Source organism: Austrofundulus limnaeus, unplaced genomic scaffold (assembly GCF_001266775.1).
Source record: "Austrofundulus limnaeus strain Quisiro unplaced genomic scaffold, Austrofundulus_limnaeus-1.0 Scaffold274, whole genome shotgun sequence".
Lineage (NCBI taxonomy): Eukaryota > Metazoa > Chordata > Actinopteri > Cyprinodontiformes > Rivulidae > Austrofundulus > Austrofundulus limnaeus.
This window is the reverse complement of record NW_013952676.1, coordinates 406939-425497: the sequence shown is the minus strand read 5'-3', so window position 1 is coordinate 425497 and position 18559 is coordinate 406939. Positions and strand designations below refer to the sequence as shown.

Below are 18559 nucleotides of genomic sequence, written 5' to 3'. Positions count from 1 at the left end.
GTTTTCCCCTCAAATAAAACAATGAAAGTGCCTGAAATGTTGATTAAAATCTCATCGTGTCAAATAATGTGAGTAAATAATTACCTTTAGTCTTATAATTAAAAACAGTTTTATTTACTGTAGTTTCTCATCAGGAAAYTGAACTGTGAGGTGGCTCAGCTGTCATAGATTACTGAAGAGGCGGGGCAACAGGAATGTGGGTGGAGCCTTAACACAGGTCACTACAGACAACAACACAGTCGCTAAACAGACAAATTCACTTTAAAGGAATGTTTCAGACATTTTGGAGTGGGGTTCTGTAAACACYATTAACAATGGATATCTTACCTGTTACCTCTTTGAACCTCAGTTTGAACCTCAGTTTGAAAAAAAAAACAGAGTTTAGTTCTGATGGGACTGATGAGCTCACGGCTAGTCTGAATGAAAAGTGGATTGCTGCAAATTGGTAAAATCTCYAATATTTAACAGCAGCTAAATCCAGGCTCTCACTGAGCTGCAACAGCTAGTAGTGGAGAGTAGTGTCAARCAGCAGTCATAAATGCGTCTTCTAAATGTCTCAAACCAGCTTTCATTYAGYCAACACACAAGCTGTAACTCCTTRAGATAAAACATCAGATGACACAGGGTCCAGGTCTAAAACTATACCTAGGACTGAATAATATTTTTAAAAAACTGGACTAAATCTGTTCATCTTCTTTTCTAAAGTGTTCTCCAAAAGATTAGATCAGAAACATCAACCTGGCTGCAGGTGGACTGACAACAAAATAATGTACRCAGCCTTGAATAAAAAATATGTTCTGTAGGGTCTGAACACAGAAATAAACCTGTTATTTAATGYGCTGCTTAAAGTGGGATATTRTGTATTTTCCAAGCACATAGTTCAATTCTGTACCACAAACAAGAAACTGCTACCTTCAGTTGTTATGAAAATGCTGTAAATATCAAAATGAGACTTTATGATTTTGCATCACAGTCTATGTAAACACCTTCATGTTGGCATCAGTCTCTTTAAGAACCTGCACCTCAGCTGTCTTCACAACAATGCTTCGGGGGAGGGGTGCTCTGTAGGGAGGAGCTATGTACAAACAGGCGGTGCTTTGTACCAGCAAGCATTTAGAAAGCTCCACATGGCTACCACAGGTTTTCTCAAACATGCATGAAGGAGACAAAGCAACACTCTGGGTGTGTTTTTAAAAAGGGAATAACATTATAACATAAAGCCCAATAAAGTAGAATTTTCATACTGTGCTTGTCTACAACGAAACACTGTTTTCAGAGCAGCTGTTGGCTCATCAGTCCTGTTAGAAGAAAAATATTTATCCAAACTGAAGGTAAAAGAAGTTTTCTACCATACCCAACATTAAAATATTGGAAATACCCCTTTAAACCATGTTGCACTCAGTCTACAGACTGTGCTGTCACGCATCTTATTTTGAAACAGGGTCACCAATCAAACGTTTTATTGTGCAAAACCCAAACAACGAGTCAGTTAGAAACTGAAGTGATCCCTTAAAACATTTCATCAAGCGGCTCTGAGCCGGCCTCTCTGATCCACGTCTGCAGACCCAGACTCTTCCAGTAGATCATCGGTATTTAGGGCTGTGTAGTCATGACAACAGACTGGTGCAAAAATCAGGAGGGAGCAACAAAGAGCAGACACAGCCCGTAAACTGAGGCTCTGCTGCCCCCTGCAGGAACACTTGCACCATGACAGCCTCCAGATCAAATGACTGGTTCTGGGCGGGCCACGTTTCAGAAGAATTACTGTACAGGGCATTTTTCTAATCTTCACACACTGATGATGACCATCCCTCATGATTCTTTACCCTTCAGTCAGTTTGTAAATTTATAAACGGAGTCATTATTCATCTGTGTGTCTGCAAACTGCTGCTGCTTTTACTCATTAAAACAAGAACACTGAAAAACAAGTTGGTTTGTAAGAGTGCAAAAACTCATCTGGAAAGATGATGAACCTTATCTGTCACTCACACACTCACACTCACACAAACACACACACACACACACACACACACACACACACACACACACACACACACACACACACACACACACACACACACACCTTTGTGTACAAGCAGGACCCGGTTTTGGTGTCCATGCTAATGGACCTAGAGGACGACGCAGGGACAGCCACCTCTTTTCTGTTTCTCCGTCTGATGAGCTGGAAGAGGAGGACTCTCCTGCTCCTTAAACCGTCTGAAAGAAGAAGAGAGGAAACTAAATCAGTCCATCAAGTCCACATCTTCCACCACAACACATCTGTACACATCTTTCTCCCTTGTCTGGACAACACCTRAAGAACGTGCACCTGACACATGTTCTCAGAGCAACATTTGTAAAGAACATTTCACCTCCTTGGTTTTCTGCGCACAGTTGATAAAAAATGAATTCATCTTCTCTGCAGCAGTGTTGTGTTGTTTCAAATGAACCATGAATGGTTTGTATGGGTTATGGTGAGTGGGCCCATTGCTCTTCCCAAAAAAGACACTGGTCTTTAATCAAACCTTCTCGTCCCTCAGATGAAGGACACCAGGTTAGAAACACTCAGTGTTCTGAGCTTCTCAGGATCCATAAAGGGGTCCCTAAGAATTATTTTCCTTTGACCACTCAGAGTCAGGCAGTGGTCTATGTAGTGCAAAGATGTCTCTAATTCAATGCCGCAGGCATCACACAGACCATTGACATGGAGTCCCATCACAATTTTGTGTTGGTTGAGCAGATTGTGCCCAGTTAGGACTCCAGCCAGTGTACTCAGAGTTTTCCTGGTCAGGGAGATGAGAGCTTTCCCAAAACCTAACCTTGGGTCATTTATCAGTTCTGTGCCTGTCTACAGCCTGTCTGCTTCCTGCAGCAGATTGAGTGTTGACGTCTAATCCAGGTCTGTAGGGCAGTCCTACAGACTGAATCATGTAACTGAAGAAATATCTTACCAATGAATTACTGTRGTTATGTTGGAAGGAAGAAGTTTATTATATAAACAGTAGTATTATGTTCAGCAGAGAGGAGAGGTTGCAGAAATTCTTTATCATTTCCTGCTCCTAACATCTGAATGAAGCTGGACGTTTTCTTCATATAGAAATATAAATTATTTTAAAAAGGCATTACTAACATAACACCAAGGGCAACTTACACAACACTGCAGCAGCACAAGTCAGTTTTTCCTTGTATCCATCTCCTCCTCAGACATGTGGCTCATTAAGACCTGAGCCGTTTATTAACACTTCTGTCAACAATGTGTCAAAAATAAAAGTCTGCAACAACAGTTATTTTGTACTTCTGTGACTTTCTGTTCCAGCTTTATATATAGAAATACACAAATACAGTCAAATGCAAGTGCTAATATTTAAGTACTTGCCAATACAGAATCCTAATACYACTAGTACTAGTTCTAATAAATGCCATCACACTTCTTCTAATTACTTTAAAATGAGTTAAAACCCAGAGAAGCTTACTTTTTAAGGTAACTCTTTAAACAATAGCAGGACAGTAACTGTCTCTCTAACAGAACCTGTATGAGGAGTCAGACTGTAGGGAAGTTCATGTTCAGATTCATATACTCCCAGAATCCTCTGCTTCTCAATGATACACTATTTGTTTCCAGCTGATTTTACGTGTTTTTACCTGTGCGAGTGTGTTTTGCTTGTGTCTGTTAGCAAAGTATCTCATGGACAGAATTTAATGAAACTCTCAGAAAGGAATGGCTGTAGCAAACACACAATGCTTAAAACTCCATCAGTTCAACAGATATTGTGTGATAGAAGGATAAATAAATTCTATTTGACCTTTGTGTCTGGTGTGAGCTTTTGCTGCTGTGAATCTCTGTCCTATTGGCTAAATATTGCATTAGCATAAAAACACAACCTCAAACCTCTTCAAATACACTAACAATTATTGCACTCCAAGAAGTCCTTTACGATGTGAATATTGCACACACTGATATTGCAATGATATTTTCATTATATACTGTTGCAGCCCTATGCAGTACACTGTAAGGGAGCTGGTCACAATGCTTTCAGCTGTGCATCTACAGTTGTACTTTCCATGTTCGTAGGGAGTCCAAGTGTTTTTGTCCTTCCATCAACAGATGGTATGTGTTCTTGTGTCAGGAGAGGTAGACTCCAGGAGCTTAGGGTGGACTCGTGCTTTCTGACCACACCCACCACAGTGATTTCCTCTGACCCTAACACTGATGTTGGATTCATTACAGACAAAGGTGAACAGGGAGCAGAACAAAGGACTGAACACACATCCTTGTGGCACTCCTGTGCTCAGCTTTAGAGTTTAGGTGAGGTCATCCAGTCTAACAGACCAAAAGGAGCTGTTTGTAATGTTTGATGTGGTAGTTGCTGAGAGTCATCTCTAACACATACTCTGAGTGCAAACAGACGTCACAACATTTTTAAGGTTTGACCAAAATGGTTAAAAATCTCTTATTTCCCATCACTAGATGATCTTAGTTACAAACTCTGAATTACACAAACATTTAGGGAATGCTGGGCTTAAATATGGAGCTAAATTGGGGTCACAAGTTTAGTTCAAAAAAGTTGTTGAAACTGAAAAAAAGAGATTTGAAACTGAAAAATAATTTAGAAACTTTGATTTAATTAACTTTTTTCAGTTTTTAAATTTTTTTCGGTTTCATTTTTTTTCCAGTTTAAAAATTATTTTTCAGTTTCAAAAACTTTTTCTTTTGATCAAAACTTATGACCCCAATTTAGCACCATACTTAATTTTTAAATAAAATTTTATAACTTCTGCCTGAGAGAACTTAATCTTCTCCAAACTGACACCCTGCTGTAAAATCCAGCTGTGTCCTAACAGTGCTGCTGTTCTCTTCAGAAATTGTGCATAAATTGCGGAACAAGGACATTTAAAGAAGATCTCTGACTTTTTGACATGAAAATAAAAAGATAAAACAGTTCTTCAGGTGCCTCCAGCCAGCCTGGAAGCTAACGAGAAGACAAACTTCAAAAGGTTCTACCTGATGATCTGCACCAGCTCCAGGAAGGCTTCATCCACGTTGTAACGATTCTTTGCTGAAGCTTCCATATAGTGAATCCTGTTGTCACTAGCAAAGGCCTGGGCATCCTCCCTGGAGATCTGTGGACACAATATTTAGTCCTTAGTCCAAAAACTAGTCTCAGGCTGGTCTCAGGTCAGACTCAGTCCAGTAACCAGTCTGAAAAAAGACTCATACAGAGCCTGTAGGACTCAGAGTCGGTCCAGTAATCAGATATACAGTATGTGCTCTCTGAAGCCACACAAAGCTCCATGAAAAACTCAAAAGGCTGGAAGAAACCAATATTTAGACTCTACAGCCTTGAAGCAGAACTCAGCTGAGTTAATCTGGAGTAAAACACATTAAATGTGTGACGCACATCTACCTTGTTTTTTAAAAATGATAAGTTAACTCAGTTTAGTGATCCTCTTAACTAGTTTTTTAATTAGATGCAAAGTTACTGTTCCTCATAGTGGAGCTTCACTGTGTAATAAAACTGTTGCAGTTTAATCCTGGTGCTGGTCACACTCATAAGATGTCATGACTTGAGCCACTGTGTTGGATTATCTTTTCACATGTTGACTGATTCTCATCAGGGCGGGCTGACTTCAAGCCCCCCACACCGCCTTGAGGTGACCAGAACACATGTCAGTCCTGGACTGAGGAGTCTTGTGAAAGACTCTGAAGTGCCGCTGCTGAGGTCCAGGAGGTTCTTACCACTCTTTGCTGTTCCAGGTCAGCCTTGTTCCCAACCAGCACCATGGGGAAGTCATCTCTGTCCTTCACTCTCAGGATCTGGGTGTGGAACTTCTGGACCTCATGATAGCTGTTGGGAAAAGAAGCAAAGAGGTCACAGTAAATATTAGTACACATCCACATGGACACTGGGCTACACAGAATGAGGCACCATGAACAGGAAGTGCCAGGGGTGGTTCTAGGGTTGGGGCCACAGGGGCATTGGCCCCAGCTGAAATTTGATTGGCTCCCTGACGTGACCCTGTCCTGTGAGTCATCTGACATTTGCCTGAGAGTGATGATTGTAGATACAGTTCCATGTTCAAACATTAGTGGTGCTAATGAGTTAAATAGTAAAGTCCATCATGAATCAAGCTTACAGAAGTCCTCACCTCTGTTTAAGAAAATTTGAACAATCCTTCGGAAAAGGTCTTTACAAATGTATGTAAAATTGTTAAGGATAATTTACTGAGAAAGTCAAAAAAAGAAAAAATCAGTAGGTCCTCTGGATGGGTTCTTCTTTAGTGAAACGTTTCGTCTCTCCTCCAAGAGACTTCTTCAGTCTGATGAGTTTCAGGTGAACTCAGCCTTAAAAGCACTGCCTCCATCTGGACAAACAGGTTAGTCACATGCTTAAGAGGGCCATCGCCTAACAATGAGCTTGATTAGCTCTATTTTTCATAGAGGGTCATGTGCCCCATCACCTGACTTATTGGTTTGGATGCTTTGGCTGTGGTTCTTTGGTGTTTTGTTATGTTTTTGTAATGAGTGCAAGCGGGGCTCGACGTCCCCTTGTTTTTGTCCCTCTTTCCCTCTTTGTGTTGGTTATCATTGGGGCCCTGATTCACACCTTTTGCTCACAGAGGGCTGAGTCATACTTGCAATAACAGCGTTGTAGGAGGAGGACAACTGGACACCAAGACCTCCACCTCTGTTTAATGGTGGATGGTTTTTCTTCACAAAGATGGCTTCCTTTACTCCTCTTTCAAACCAACGTTCCTCTCTATCAAGGATGAGAACATCTTTATCCCTGAAAGAGTGACCGCTGGCCTGTAGATGACTGTAAACTGCAGAGTCCTGACCCGATGAAGTAGCTCGTCTGTGCTGGCTCATTCTTTTGAACAGTGGTTGTTTTGTTTCCCCGATGTATAACTGATCACAGTCCTGACGCTTAACAGCATATACTATATTACTCAGTTTTTGCCGGGGAACTGGATTTTTGGGGTGCACTAATCTTTGTTGTAATGTGTTTTGGGGTTTGAAAGCCACTGGGATGTCATGTTTAGAAAATAAACGTCTCAGTTTCTCTGAAACTCCCGCCACATACAGAATGACGACTGGTTTGGGTCTGGGTTTAGGGTCTTCATTTTCAGCTGGCTGTTGGCTGGAATCCTGTTTGGCTTTCTTGTCTGCTTTCAGAAAAGCCCAGTTAGGATAACCGCTTTCAGAAAAGCCCAGTTAGGATAACCGCACTGCTCCAGGGCCTGTCTTGTGTGTGACTTCTCTTTCGCCCTGGCTCCTGTGTTTGTGTATGTTCTCATCCTTGATAGAAACTCATCCTTATGAGTTTGTATTGAGGATGACTCCCAGTTACTACTACCACAATAAATTTAGCTCATTATATCAGCTTGATAGATATATTTTGCATTGGCTAAAGTCAATCAGCTGTGACAGCCATCTTGAATTGACACAAAAAGTAAATCAGTTGTGGTTGTATATCCAATGATTACTTTCTGAACATTTCATTCATATCTGTATGAGAGTTCATCAAGTATTTTGCTAACAAACAACAGACACAGACAAAAACATCACTGTCCTTTTCCCCTTCAACATCATGCCATTAAAATGTTATAAAACTAACAAATGTCTCCACAAAACTCCCACCAGACGTGTGTTATCCTGTAATCTGCCTCTACAAAGGATGAATTCTAATTATTGTGGTTTGATTTAGAAACTGACACTCCTTTTATTTTTGCACTCTGTGGTTCAGCAAAGCCTTCTTCTGTTACTTCATAACCAGAGACAGAGTCCACTCCCATTAACACACACACACACACACTCTTAAACACATTCTTGTATTTGCATCAAACTGAGGACATTGTATTGACTTCCATTAATTAATGTAACTGTATTTATGCTTAACCCAGATATTTACCCTAAAATTAACCATTACCGGTCTAACCCTAACCTGAACCAAAGCTTAATTCACACCATACCTCTAAACCTAACTAGAAGAGTGCAGTAGAGCTGCAAAAAGGGCGAGGACCTGGAAAATGTCCGCACTTTCCAAATATGACCTTACTTTGTTGTTTAGAAATGACGGTCCTCACTCTGTAGCAGAAACAAGTGTCCACATACACACACACATTATTACCTGCCCCGGTCGTTGAGAGCAAACACCAATAGGAAGCCTTCTCCTGAGCGCATGTACTGCTCCCTCATGGCACCAAACTCCTCCTGACCTGCTGTGTCCAAAACTGACACAAACACAAACTAATTAGCGCAGACAAATGCACACAAATACATTAAAAAAACAAGCATAAGAAGATACCAACATTAACTAATAATTTAAAATAAGTTGGAACATTGTTAAGGCCCTGGTTTTCTTTTGCGTAAAGGAGCTGAATATAAACAAAGCCCTTTACAGAGTTTTAAATTACAAACCTTTTTAACGATCATGTACCGTTTTCCTTCCACTTCATAACTAGTCTCTACTTTATGTTCTGTCACATTAAAACCTAGTGAAACACTGAAGCTTGTGGTGGTGATGAGACAAAATGTGGAAAAGTTCAAGGGGGGTGAAAACTTTCTGAAATAGCAGCGAGTCTGAAGAAACATGAGGTCAGAGTGATTCATGTTTTAAACTAAACATCTCCATATGGAGGCTGTTTCAACACTCACTGTATCTACAAGATATTTATGAACTTTCTACAGGACCTCACTTCAAAAGTGCCAATTTAAGCTTTAGCTGTATTTCAGAAATCTTCCCAATTTTATAGAAAAAAAAGGTTCTGCTTTTTCCTTTTCTTTTCCTTTACAAACAGGAAACCCAAGAATGGGAAGGAGCTACTGATATAGAAGAGAAAAATTTAAAACACACCTTTCTCCTGAACTATATGATCTTTATATTTGTTTCTGATTGCTCAGTTATACAGAAACCTTCTCAGATGTAAGACTGGAGGAGCAGCTGAATGATCTGAACGTGGTGAAACAGTAGCAAACCCTACTCTGACACAATTTTCCCAACACAAGTCCTAACAAGGTCATGAATCATCCAGAGAGCAAACACCCAGCCTGAGTCAACCATCACATGATGTCTGAGGAACACTTACTGTCCAGACGGGTCTCCTTTCCGTCCACACTGCAGATCTTGGAGTAGGAGTCTTCGATAGTGGGATCGTAGTCTGACACAAAGTAGGACTGTGRGACACAAGAGAAACACAGTGGGACAATGGGACACAACGAGACAGTGGGACACACAGAGACCATGAAGAACTCATCATCAAAAAGTAATCCTTCAACATAAATCTACAACTCATTAACTGTTGGAGATAATCACCACAACTAACCAACCAGAGCAAACAGCTTTAAATGGTAAATGGACTGAACTTATATAACACTTTATCAAGCCCCAGGAGGTCCCCAAAGTGTTTTACACTACAGTCATTCAACCATCAACACACTAATGATGGTAAGCTACATTGTAGCCACAGCTGTCCTGGGGCACACTGACAGAGGCGGGGCTGCCATGCACCATTGCCCTGCTCAACCCTCTGACCACCATCAGTAGGTAAGGTGGGTGAAGTGTCTTGCCCAAGAACACAATGACTGAGACAGCTGGAACAGGGATTGAACTGGCGACCCTCCGGGTACAGGACAACACCCCTAACCACCTCACCACAGTTGCCCAGCTTTATAAAGAGTATTATTCTATATAACTAAATTACACCACAGGACTAACCAGCCTCTCCAGACTCATGGGTCTAGTTCTATGGTCAGTGGGTCAGCATCTGTTTGGTGAAGACTTTGAGGAATGGTCCAGAAGTTCCAGCTGATAAAAGAAGCTGGATTTAAAAGCTTAAAGTAGATATATCATGCTTTTAATTTTTTCTTTTTCACATTTAAATCATTCAGTTGGGGTCTATGTCTGAATTCACKCCTTCTCTGAGATGTGTCCCAGATCAACTCATTTTCAGGTTGTCTCTTTAAATCCTAATGAGGCGCATCACACTCCGCCCCCTCTATCTTCCAGATGGATTAATTCGTTTTATAGAGGGATTTACGACAATAAAGCAGCACAAAAACACTTCATTTACAAATTAAATAAAAGATGTCTATAACAGAAGACATGTCCATACAGCCTTACATGATGGAACCAGAGTCTGACCCGGAACCAGTGGACAATGAAGACAACCCAACTGTAGCTGGTAAGTTCAGATATTATTTAGAAATTCTCTCACAAATAATTTGACAAAATAGTTTAGAAAACGTCATAGAAAAAAAGATATCTACGCAGCACCGGGAGAGACTAAACTAAACTTTTCTGCAGTCCTAGAGACTCCAAATACACAACAAAATGTACTCATGGATTTAAAAAGTGGATTTTGAATAAGATGTCCCCAATTAAAGCTTTGACAGCTCTTAGAGTTACTAACAGTTTTTGATCTGACTAGCTTTGACTGCTGGACTTTCACAAAATAAACGTAGATAAAAGGTACGATTTAGACTGAGATCAAACTAACTGAAGAATTAAACAAAAGGGTCGAAGATGATAGAAGACAGCGATGAGCCAAGTGTCCCAAGGACCTTCTTCCTTTGGTTTTTAATCAAAAGTGACAAGATGATTCTGTTAGGAGCACATTAAAATTCATACTTCAAATTAAAAATGCAATTTCAATCACTGTATACAGCCTCTGTCTGAGGGGCCTGTTGAGTTTGAACTGGACTGGATCTTGTGTTTGGAGAAAATCAGATCCTCCAGCAACATGTGCCATATGCAAAATTCCAATTCCAAAAAACTTCTGTTGTGTAAAATATAAATAAAAACAGAATGAAATGATTTGCTARTCTTAAATCTATATTTTATTTACAGTAGAATACAGAAAACATGCTGAAATTGAAACTTGTACAATTTTTAGTAAATAAACATAGACATGTTTAATTTTTAGGCCATCAACCCATCTCAAAATGTTGGGACAGGGCAGGGGCAACAAAAGCCTGCCTCTCTTATAGTATGGGGGTGCATAGTGAGTAGATGACACATCTGAAAAAGCTCCATCATTGCAGGAAAGTATTTACAGGTTTTAGAACATCTGTTCTCACCCAGACGACTTTTTCTGAGGAAACCTTGCAGATTCCATCAAGGCCAAGTTAACCTGTATCCATTACAACAAAATTACTCCCTTGTAGAGTCCAGGTGGCGAGCTTAATTCGTCTGCAGTCCAGATTTTTCACCAAACATTTGGTGCATCATGAAACTAGACTATCGGTCACTGATTGGTTTGGGGGTGGACTCACTGGTTGCGTCACAAGAGCTACTCTAACAACAACTCGATCTGCCGTTTGCAATAACAACCCTACCATGTCTATTGTTGCGCTGTTTATCTTTACAGGGTTTTCTACTGTGTTTAATAGTGGCTGGCAAATAGCCTCATGGAGCATAACTGCCACCAGTTAGTAAAGTGTGTGGCAACAGTTTTCGGACTCTGGAACACCCAACTTCCTAAAGAACCCACCCACTAGATCTGTTACTGAAGTGTAATGAAAACCCACCCTAACCGTGCTGAACAGAGTTCAGCCAAGTGGAATCATGCTGTAGAGGTGCTAGTGGAAAGGGCCATAAAAGTCTGGCAAAGAAAACCCAGGACTGCTGAACGGCTAGAATCCTCCATCAGACCAGAACATGCTCAAAAAGTTGTGTACGCCAGGTTCCATGCACACGATGGGATGTATCAAAGCCAACGTTGTGTGAAAGTGTGCGTAAATATACTCACCTTTTACCTGCCATGAGAACATGCGGACAGCCACACAAACTTTTTCAGTTGACTTCATTCTGTTTTCTGGATGTGAGGCGCGTCTGAACGCAATGTTATTTTTTATGATTTAAACCCAAACAATGAAACTACATTTAAMCTCAGACAAGAAAACACGCCTAAAAAATGATCAAAACTACTTCATTTCTTATACTTTGTCACATGTAGATGTAAACACACATCAGTGACTGCACACCTAAGAGGCTGAGTAGAATAAAATGTGTGTGAATTATCTAAGAGGTAAAACTGTCAGAGCAGCAGATTAATTCCGAACTCACCTGTGAGAACTCCTCAGGTCAACAAGGTGCAGATAATGACAGACATGTTTATAAATAGCTGCGTAAAGTTGTGTGTAATTTGTGGAACAATGTGTGTGGCTCTGCTGGATGACATCACCAAAGAATAACTGGCAGGCAGCACGTTTTGATGATCACACCAATCAAATATCAATCAGGTTTGTTACTGTAGTTCCTGATTCGAGCCATGCAGCTGAGTGAGAYGACTTCATGATTTAGACCAGTGGTTCCCAAACTTTTTAGACTTGTGTACCCCCTGARCCATTKTGTCATACCACTACCCCTTCCCTTCTGTCAAACGTAATGATGATTCTCCAAAATTATAATGTACAACAGCTGATTATTAAATTTAAATTATTAATTAACCCCCTAGAACGTTTAATTCTCAGGCATTTTATCCTTTTCAACTCAAATTAAACATTAAGATCAAAATGTTGCCTTGGAAGTGAACAAGTAATTAAATAAATAAACCAGGTGCAGAAAACAGCAGCCTCCAAAATACATCAAAAACCCCAAATGAGCAAATTCCGTGTTTTATACAGGATTCCATTTTGTGTCAATTTCATGATTCCGTTTGCATTTTCCACATTGTGGAAATGATAGGGCCCTACATATCTCAGTCCTATTTTTATTTWWTTTTTTTACACACCTGGGAAATTCTTTCACGTACCCCCGTAATATGCTTGTGTACCCCAATGGGTACACGTACCCCTGGTTGGGAATCACTGCTTTAGATGTCTCCTACCCCGAAGCGAAAACTCTCCATTGAGAGTTTCCTCACATCAACTATTTCAAAAATAAAAGGAGGAGAGGAGTCTCACATACGCCCAGTCCTACGTTCGATGACATGTACGTATGAAGGAAAGGAGCGCAGAAACCTGCGTGCACATGGCTCGATAAATCTGAATATTTCTGTGCGAACGTACATTTCCACTTTCGTCCTTACGCAAACTTTTATTACGAAAGCTGCCCACTCTGATACACGAGCCCCTGGTCTCCTCAGGTCCACCAAAACCTTGTTTAAGATGATCTGATTCACAGAAGAAAGCTTGGACCTGGAACAACTCAGATGTGTTGCTGATATCAAAAGTCAAAATTATACTTTTTCACCTGAAAATGATACAGTTTATCAGTGGTGGACACAGTTCCCCTAAAGCACTAATAGGGGAACTAATTTCCTGATTAGTGCTTTAGGGCTTTTGATACTTTTTTAATTTATTAGTGGATAAACGCATTTGCTAAATTTATTAGCAAAATTTAGGAGCACTAATAGGTATTTAAATGTTATTGTTGACAGCTGAAGGTGAAAGCTGTAACGCATTTTGTTCATATGTGTCACTTATCCACTAGGTGACATATTGACAATATTCTGCACACAGTAAATATTGTCTCATTTTGACTTTGAAGAATGTTCCATGGATCAGCTGGGTTATATTAGTGCTTTAGAATTAGATTTTGCTAAATTTTTCTGTGCATTAGTGCTGTAGAATTAGGGGACCTAAATATTTGAGTTAGTGCAACTAATTATTTGATTAGTGCTGCCCACCACTGGAGTTTATTAACTTTGTTCCACTGTCAATAAAACGTGAGTTTATGAGATTTGCAAACCATTGCATCCTGGTTTTCTTCACATTTTACACAACGTTTGCAGATTTTTGGATTTGGGATTRTAAATAGTGATGAGTATGACAGAGTTTGCTGCTGGCGGCAGCTTTTCCCACAAAGACATGTTCTGACACACTGCAACATGAGTACCTCAAACAGTACACAGTACACCCATCAGTATGTATCAGAGCAATCAAAACCCGAAGAATATATTCTCTCACACATAAAGTGTACACAGGACTGTGGTGGGGTTAAAGGTCAGTTTGACTGATTATGATGTTGTCCAGGTGAAAATGGACAAACAGTTCAATTAAAGTGTAGCTATCAGGTGTGAAGACCTCACCTGTTGATGAACACCGGTCTATCTGAACCATTTATGATCAAAGAACTGGCCTCCACCAAAACCACAACAGAGATCATCCCTTATCCATGAGGTGTCCAGAGGAGCACTTTGACATTTCTTTGACACACAGTTATCAGTTTGGACATTCGACAGGTTCACTATGTTCCAGCAGCACCAAGGTCATAATGTTATGACTGAGAGTACACACTCGTGTTGGGAGGGAAACAGACGCCTGTTAGAGTGACACATCACGCTGAGTAGGAGAAAAAGAGGAGTTCAGCAGCTGAAGACAGGGATTTTCCAGGGGAGAGATGATCAGACAGGACATATCCTCCACTGCCTGAGTGTGGGATGATCTTATGTGGAGAAGTGACGGAGTTATAGCCATTTGGTTAGCAACCAGATGACTCTCAGCAACTACCACACCAAACTTTTGTTCTTTCTATGTAAGCTTTGACTGGGCTGTGGTCGTTTTGTTTTGCAAATGTTACTTAACTATGGTAGCCATTTTGAAATAGCTTGACCCCAAAACATATTCAGCTGTAGAGGAATTCTTTTCAATCACATCTGTCCAGTGGTTGGTGAGATATTTTCCTGACAGGCAGACAGGGTTGACTCCAACAGTTCAAAACAAAAACGTTGTTATGTGTTTGGAGGAAATGTTGTGGACAACTCTAAGCTGCTGAAACAATTAGTTGTTTTATTGTACCTAAATGTCAAAAGTCAATTTCTGAAGTGTACTTAAAGTTTAAAAGGGCCTGTGACACGCTTATCCTTCTRCAAATAGTCAAAGAAAATATATTTATATTTAATAAAATTAGCATAATACACATGATTTTACCCATTTTGTCTCATAACTGGCATATTTTCTCTTGAATTTGGCTCAGCACAGTGAAACAGGAAGTGACATGATCAAAGGGGAACTCATTAAGAAAAGAAACTCTGCAGTCTTTGTTTATTGAAACGATCTTATTTAAACTCTTCTTCGACTCTGATAGTGACTCAAAATAATCTAAAGAAAGATCAGATTCTTCTCTAATTATTGTAGCATCGCTCTGTTTACATCCAGGCATTCCCCTTTGACATCACTTCCTGTTTCTYCACATGCAAATATGTCAACAACTGTTCATCTCAACAGCATGAAGTTTGTTTTGCAACATGTTRTCAATGTCCTCTTTTCAAAAAYGCATTCACATTTATTACAAAATATTTGATGTCACAGGCACTTTAAAAGTAAAAGTACTGAGTAGTAGTGAGAGGTTAGAAATATACAAAATGACATTCACTGGGAGGAGGTGGCCTCACAAAAAACAATTTCCTGAAAGCCATAATGACTGTAATATTATATTAAAATGTTCACGTTGACAAAATTGCATATATAAGCTGCAGATATGGTCATGTCCATTCAAACACTATGACACATGTTGGATGTGTCATRTGCAGGTGGGATGGATGTACAAACCAACAGGGTGTCAGAATGTTGTGTTTATACTTCCCATCAAACCACAATTAAATTCAGTCTGAGCAGTGCAATTTATCTGAGAAGGTTTTAATTTTTTTAAGCAATAACAAGCCCAGATGTAATAGAAGACTTTCTACTTCTTACACTTAAAATAGACGGAGTAGAAAGTACAGATCATTGTTAAAATGTAAGAAGAGTTGGCTGAAAAAAGTTTACTCAAGTAGCCTCAGTGTTTTAACTGTACACCTGTTTGTCAGCAGACAACAACACGGTCGCCCGCCTCCCTGCGGCGGCCCACAGAACCAGCACGGAGCCGCCGTGGAGGAACCGACCCACCTGGATGAACTGGATGGTCAGAGCGCTCTTCCCCACTCCTCCTCCTCCCACCACCACCAGCTTGAATCTCTCCTCTCCCTCGCTCATGGTCGGTAGGAAACCGTGTGAGGCTCTTCGGGGCCTGGGTGGGAGTCCCGCCGCGGGTGAGCCGAGGCCACAGACTGTTCGCACGAGGGGAAAAAAAAACAACAAAAAAACTCACGAACACCTCCGCGTTTTACCGCCCCGAGCTGTCCGCGCGCATGTTCTGCCACACCTGAGTATCAAAGTCCGGACCCCTGAACCAACCCGTCTTCTTCTGGGTCTTTTCCTCCCTCTGCTCTGTCCCCAGCCCCGGTCCGGTCCGGTCCGACGCTGCTTCAGAGGGTGGAACCGCTTCCTCTWTGCTCCCTCTTCAAGAAGACTTTACAGAAACAATAAATACAAACTGCAGGTTCAACTTATCCGGAGGAGCAATCGGTGTCGGTTCGACCTACGTTCTTTGTTCCGGTTCACTGTTCGTTAGAACTGAAAACTGTCCGATTTAGAGTCAGGTTTCATGTGTCATTGTCCTTATTTGGTCATTCGGAGGATCCGTGACATCACTTCAGCACACAGGATGTAAAATCAGCGCGAGGCGAGCTCTCAAAACTCCGCCATTAACCGAAGAAGAAGAAGAAGAAGAAGAAGAAACTTCAGATCCGACTGAAGAAAACTCCAGCCTCTTTTTATCCCTGTATCCAGGTGTTTCTCAGACTCAGACAAACTGTAAAGTTTGTTCTGTTTCACTGAATTATTAAAAAACACTGAGATCTCTGCAAATCATAAAACATTGTTTTCAAACTGCTTCAGCACGCTCTGTCCTGTGCCACATTTAGTTTATAACTTTTTGCTGCACTTAGCTTGTGTTCAGCTTTCTTAGCTTTACAGATTTTTTAATGGAGAGTATTTTTTCCCCAGTGAGTCGTGTCTAACATTTCATATTTGTTTTATGGGTAAAAAAAAAAAAAAAAGGTTTCAGGAGCTAAAGAAGACCAAACCCTGCTGTGAACAAATGTGTGCCCTCAGGTAACACATACCTGTTCTCTGTGCAAACCTGCAGCTGCAGGAAACTGAAACTGAAATCAGAGTGACCCCCTGAGCCTCAGAATCGATCTGTTCAAGAAACTTTTTGTTTTTAGCTACTGCAAACTGTTTCTTGTTGTGTTAGAAAAATGAGCCGAAGTGGGTGGAAGCCCATTTGGACAACTCTGAAAATCAATRAGTWTCCTGTAAATCATTAACACTCASTGGAGTGGTTCACAGCTGAGTGCGAAGCTGCTGGGATGAGGATCAGCACCTCTAAACCTGAGTCCATGGCCCTCAGTCCAAACAGGATGGATAGCTCTCTTCAGGTTGGGGTGAGGTTCTGCTCAAGTGGAGGAGTTCAAGTGTCTTGGGTTTTGTTCACAACTGAGGGAAGAATGAAGTAAGACAGATCGGTGCAGCTTCTGCAGTTTTGTGGACTTTGTACCAGTCTGTTGTGGTGAAGAGCTGTAAGGAGTAGCTCTGTTTACTGATTGGTCGACGTTCTTACCCTCACCTGTGGTCTGAACTCTGGGCAGTGACTGAAAGAATGGGATTGTGGATACAGGTGGTTGAAATTAGTTTTCTCCATAGAGTAACTGGACTCTCCCTTAAAGGATAATAATTTCTGTTATCTGGGAGAGTAGACCTGCTGCTCCTCCACGTCGAGAGGAGCCAGTTGAGGTGGTTCATAAGGATGCCTCCTTATGGAGGTGCTTCAGGTATGTCTGACTGGGAGGAGACCCAGAGGAAGACCCTGGACTCTTTGGAGAGACGATGTGTCATGGCTGGCTTCGGAACACCTTGCAGTCCTCCCAGAAGAGCTGGCTGGGGAAAGAGAGGTCTGGACCTCCCTGATCAAGCCCCCGTGACCCGACTCTGGAACAAGAGGATGGATGGATGGATGGATGGATGGATGGATGGATGGATGGATGGATGGATGGATGGATGGATGGATGGATGGACGGATGGATGGATGGATGGACAGATGGATGGATGGATGGATGGATGGATGGATGGATGGATGGATGGATGGATGGACATCCTGTAAGTCATAATTATCAAAGGGCACAGATGTTTGTTTTTTTTTTGTCAATGAACCACTGGACAGATTTTAAACAGTAGTAGCTGGATGTGCATCWATAACTGATGACCTTTTAGAGTCAGCTCTGTTCAAGATGGCCATCTGACCTTGACAAACATTTAGAACAGGTTTTATTTAATACTGAGCAGTGTGGTAGGAGCTGGCACTGGGTGCCACCAAGAGGCGGGCGGGTGGGGGCCAATGCACCTCCCTAAAAATCTGATTGGCCCCCAACTACCTCCCTTGGTCAGACAGTCCATTTCTTCCTGAGTCTCAAGCTTTTATTTGGTGTGCTTTTTAATTTTCTCCAGCTATTTAGGGCATAAACATAAAATCAAACCTTGTTTTGAAAATTTAGGAGTTAAAATTGCAGCGATATGTGGCAGTATGCCCTGTAGGCTTTGAATGCACCACACAAGTGCCTGCATCTAATTGGTTGTGGCGCTGGCTGCCTGTATATAAAGGGCCCTCCCTCTACCTGTGTGACATGTTTGCCTCCCGTTTCAGACTACCATGGTTGCGAGTGCTGCACGCTAGCCCCAGGCAGCTTACCTGTTGCTGTGTTAGACCTTCATCGGCTCCTGCTGGTCGTCATTCTGCCC

The 18559-nt window shown here is 41.2% G+C and overlaps 2 protein-coding genes across 2 annotated transcripts in view; both read right to left on the bottom strand.

The window, feature by feature from the left end:
• Positions 1-2054: 2054 nt before the first annotated feature.
• rras (RAS related) lies at positions 2055-16453 on the bottom strand. The gene is made up of 7 exons (XM_014020968.1): positions 16086-16453; positions 15830-15990; positions 9088-9175; positions 8130-8232; positions 5738-5846; positions 5003-5121; positions 2055-2217 (listed from the first exon to the last, which is right to left on the bottom strand). The coding sequence occupies exons 2-7, from the start codon at positions 15914-15916 to the stop codon at positions 2130-2132; spliced, it is 594 nt and encodes a 197-aa protein (XP_013876422.1). The 5' UTR covers positions 15917-15990; positions 16086-16453; the 3' UTR covers positions 2055-2129.
• ap2a1 (adaptor related protein complex 2 subunit alpha 1) overlaps positions 15832-18559 on the bottom strand; it is a gene marked incomplete in the record, with an annotated part of 53914 nt that continues 51186 nt past the window's right edge. Inside the window, 1 exon segment of the mRNA XM_014020962.1 lies at positions 15832-15843.

Excerpts from the sequence above, each read along its gene's own strand:
- rras (XM_014020968.1), bottom strand. The coding sequence starts at position 15,916 with ATGAGCGAGGGAGAGGAGAGATTCAAGCTGGTGGTGGTGGGAGGAGGA. Across the intron at positions 5,847-8,129 it reads GCTCTCAACGACCGGGGCAG|CTATCATGAGGTCCAGAAGT; the intron begins GTAATAATGTGT and ends TTTTCCCAACAG. Across the intron at positions 2,218-5,002 it reads GAGCTGGTGCAGATCATCAG|ACGGTTTAAGGAGCAGGAGA; the intron begins GTAGAACCTTTT and ends TTCTTCTTTCAG.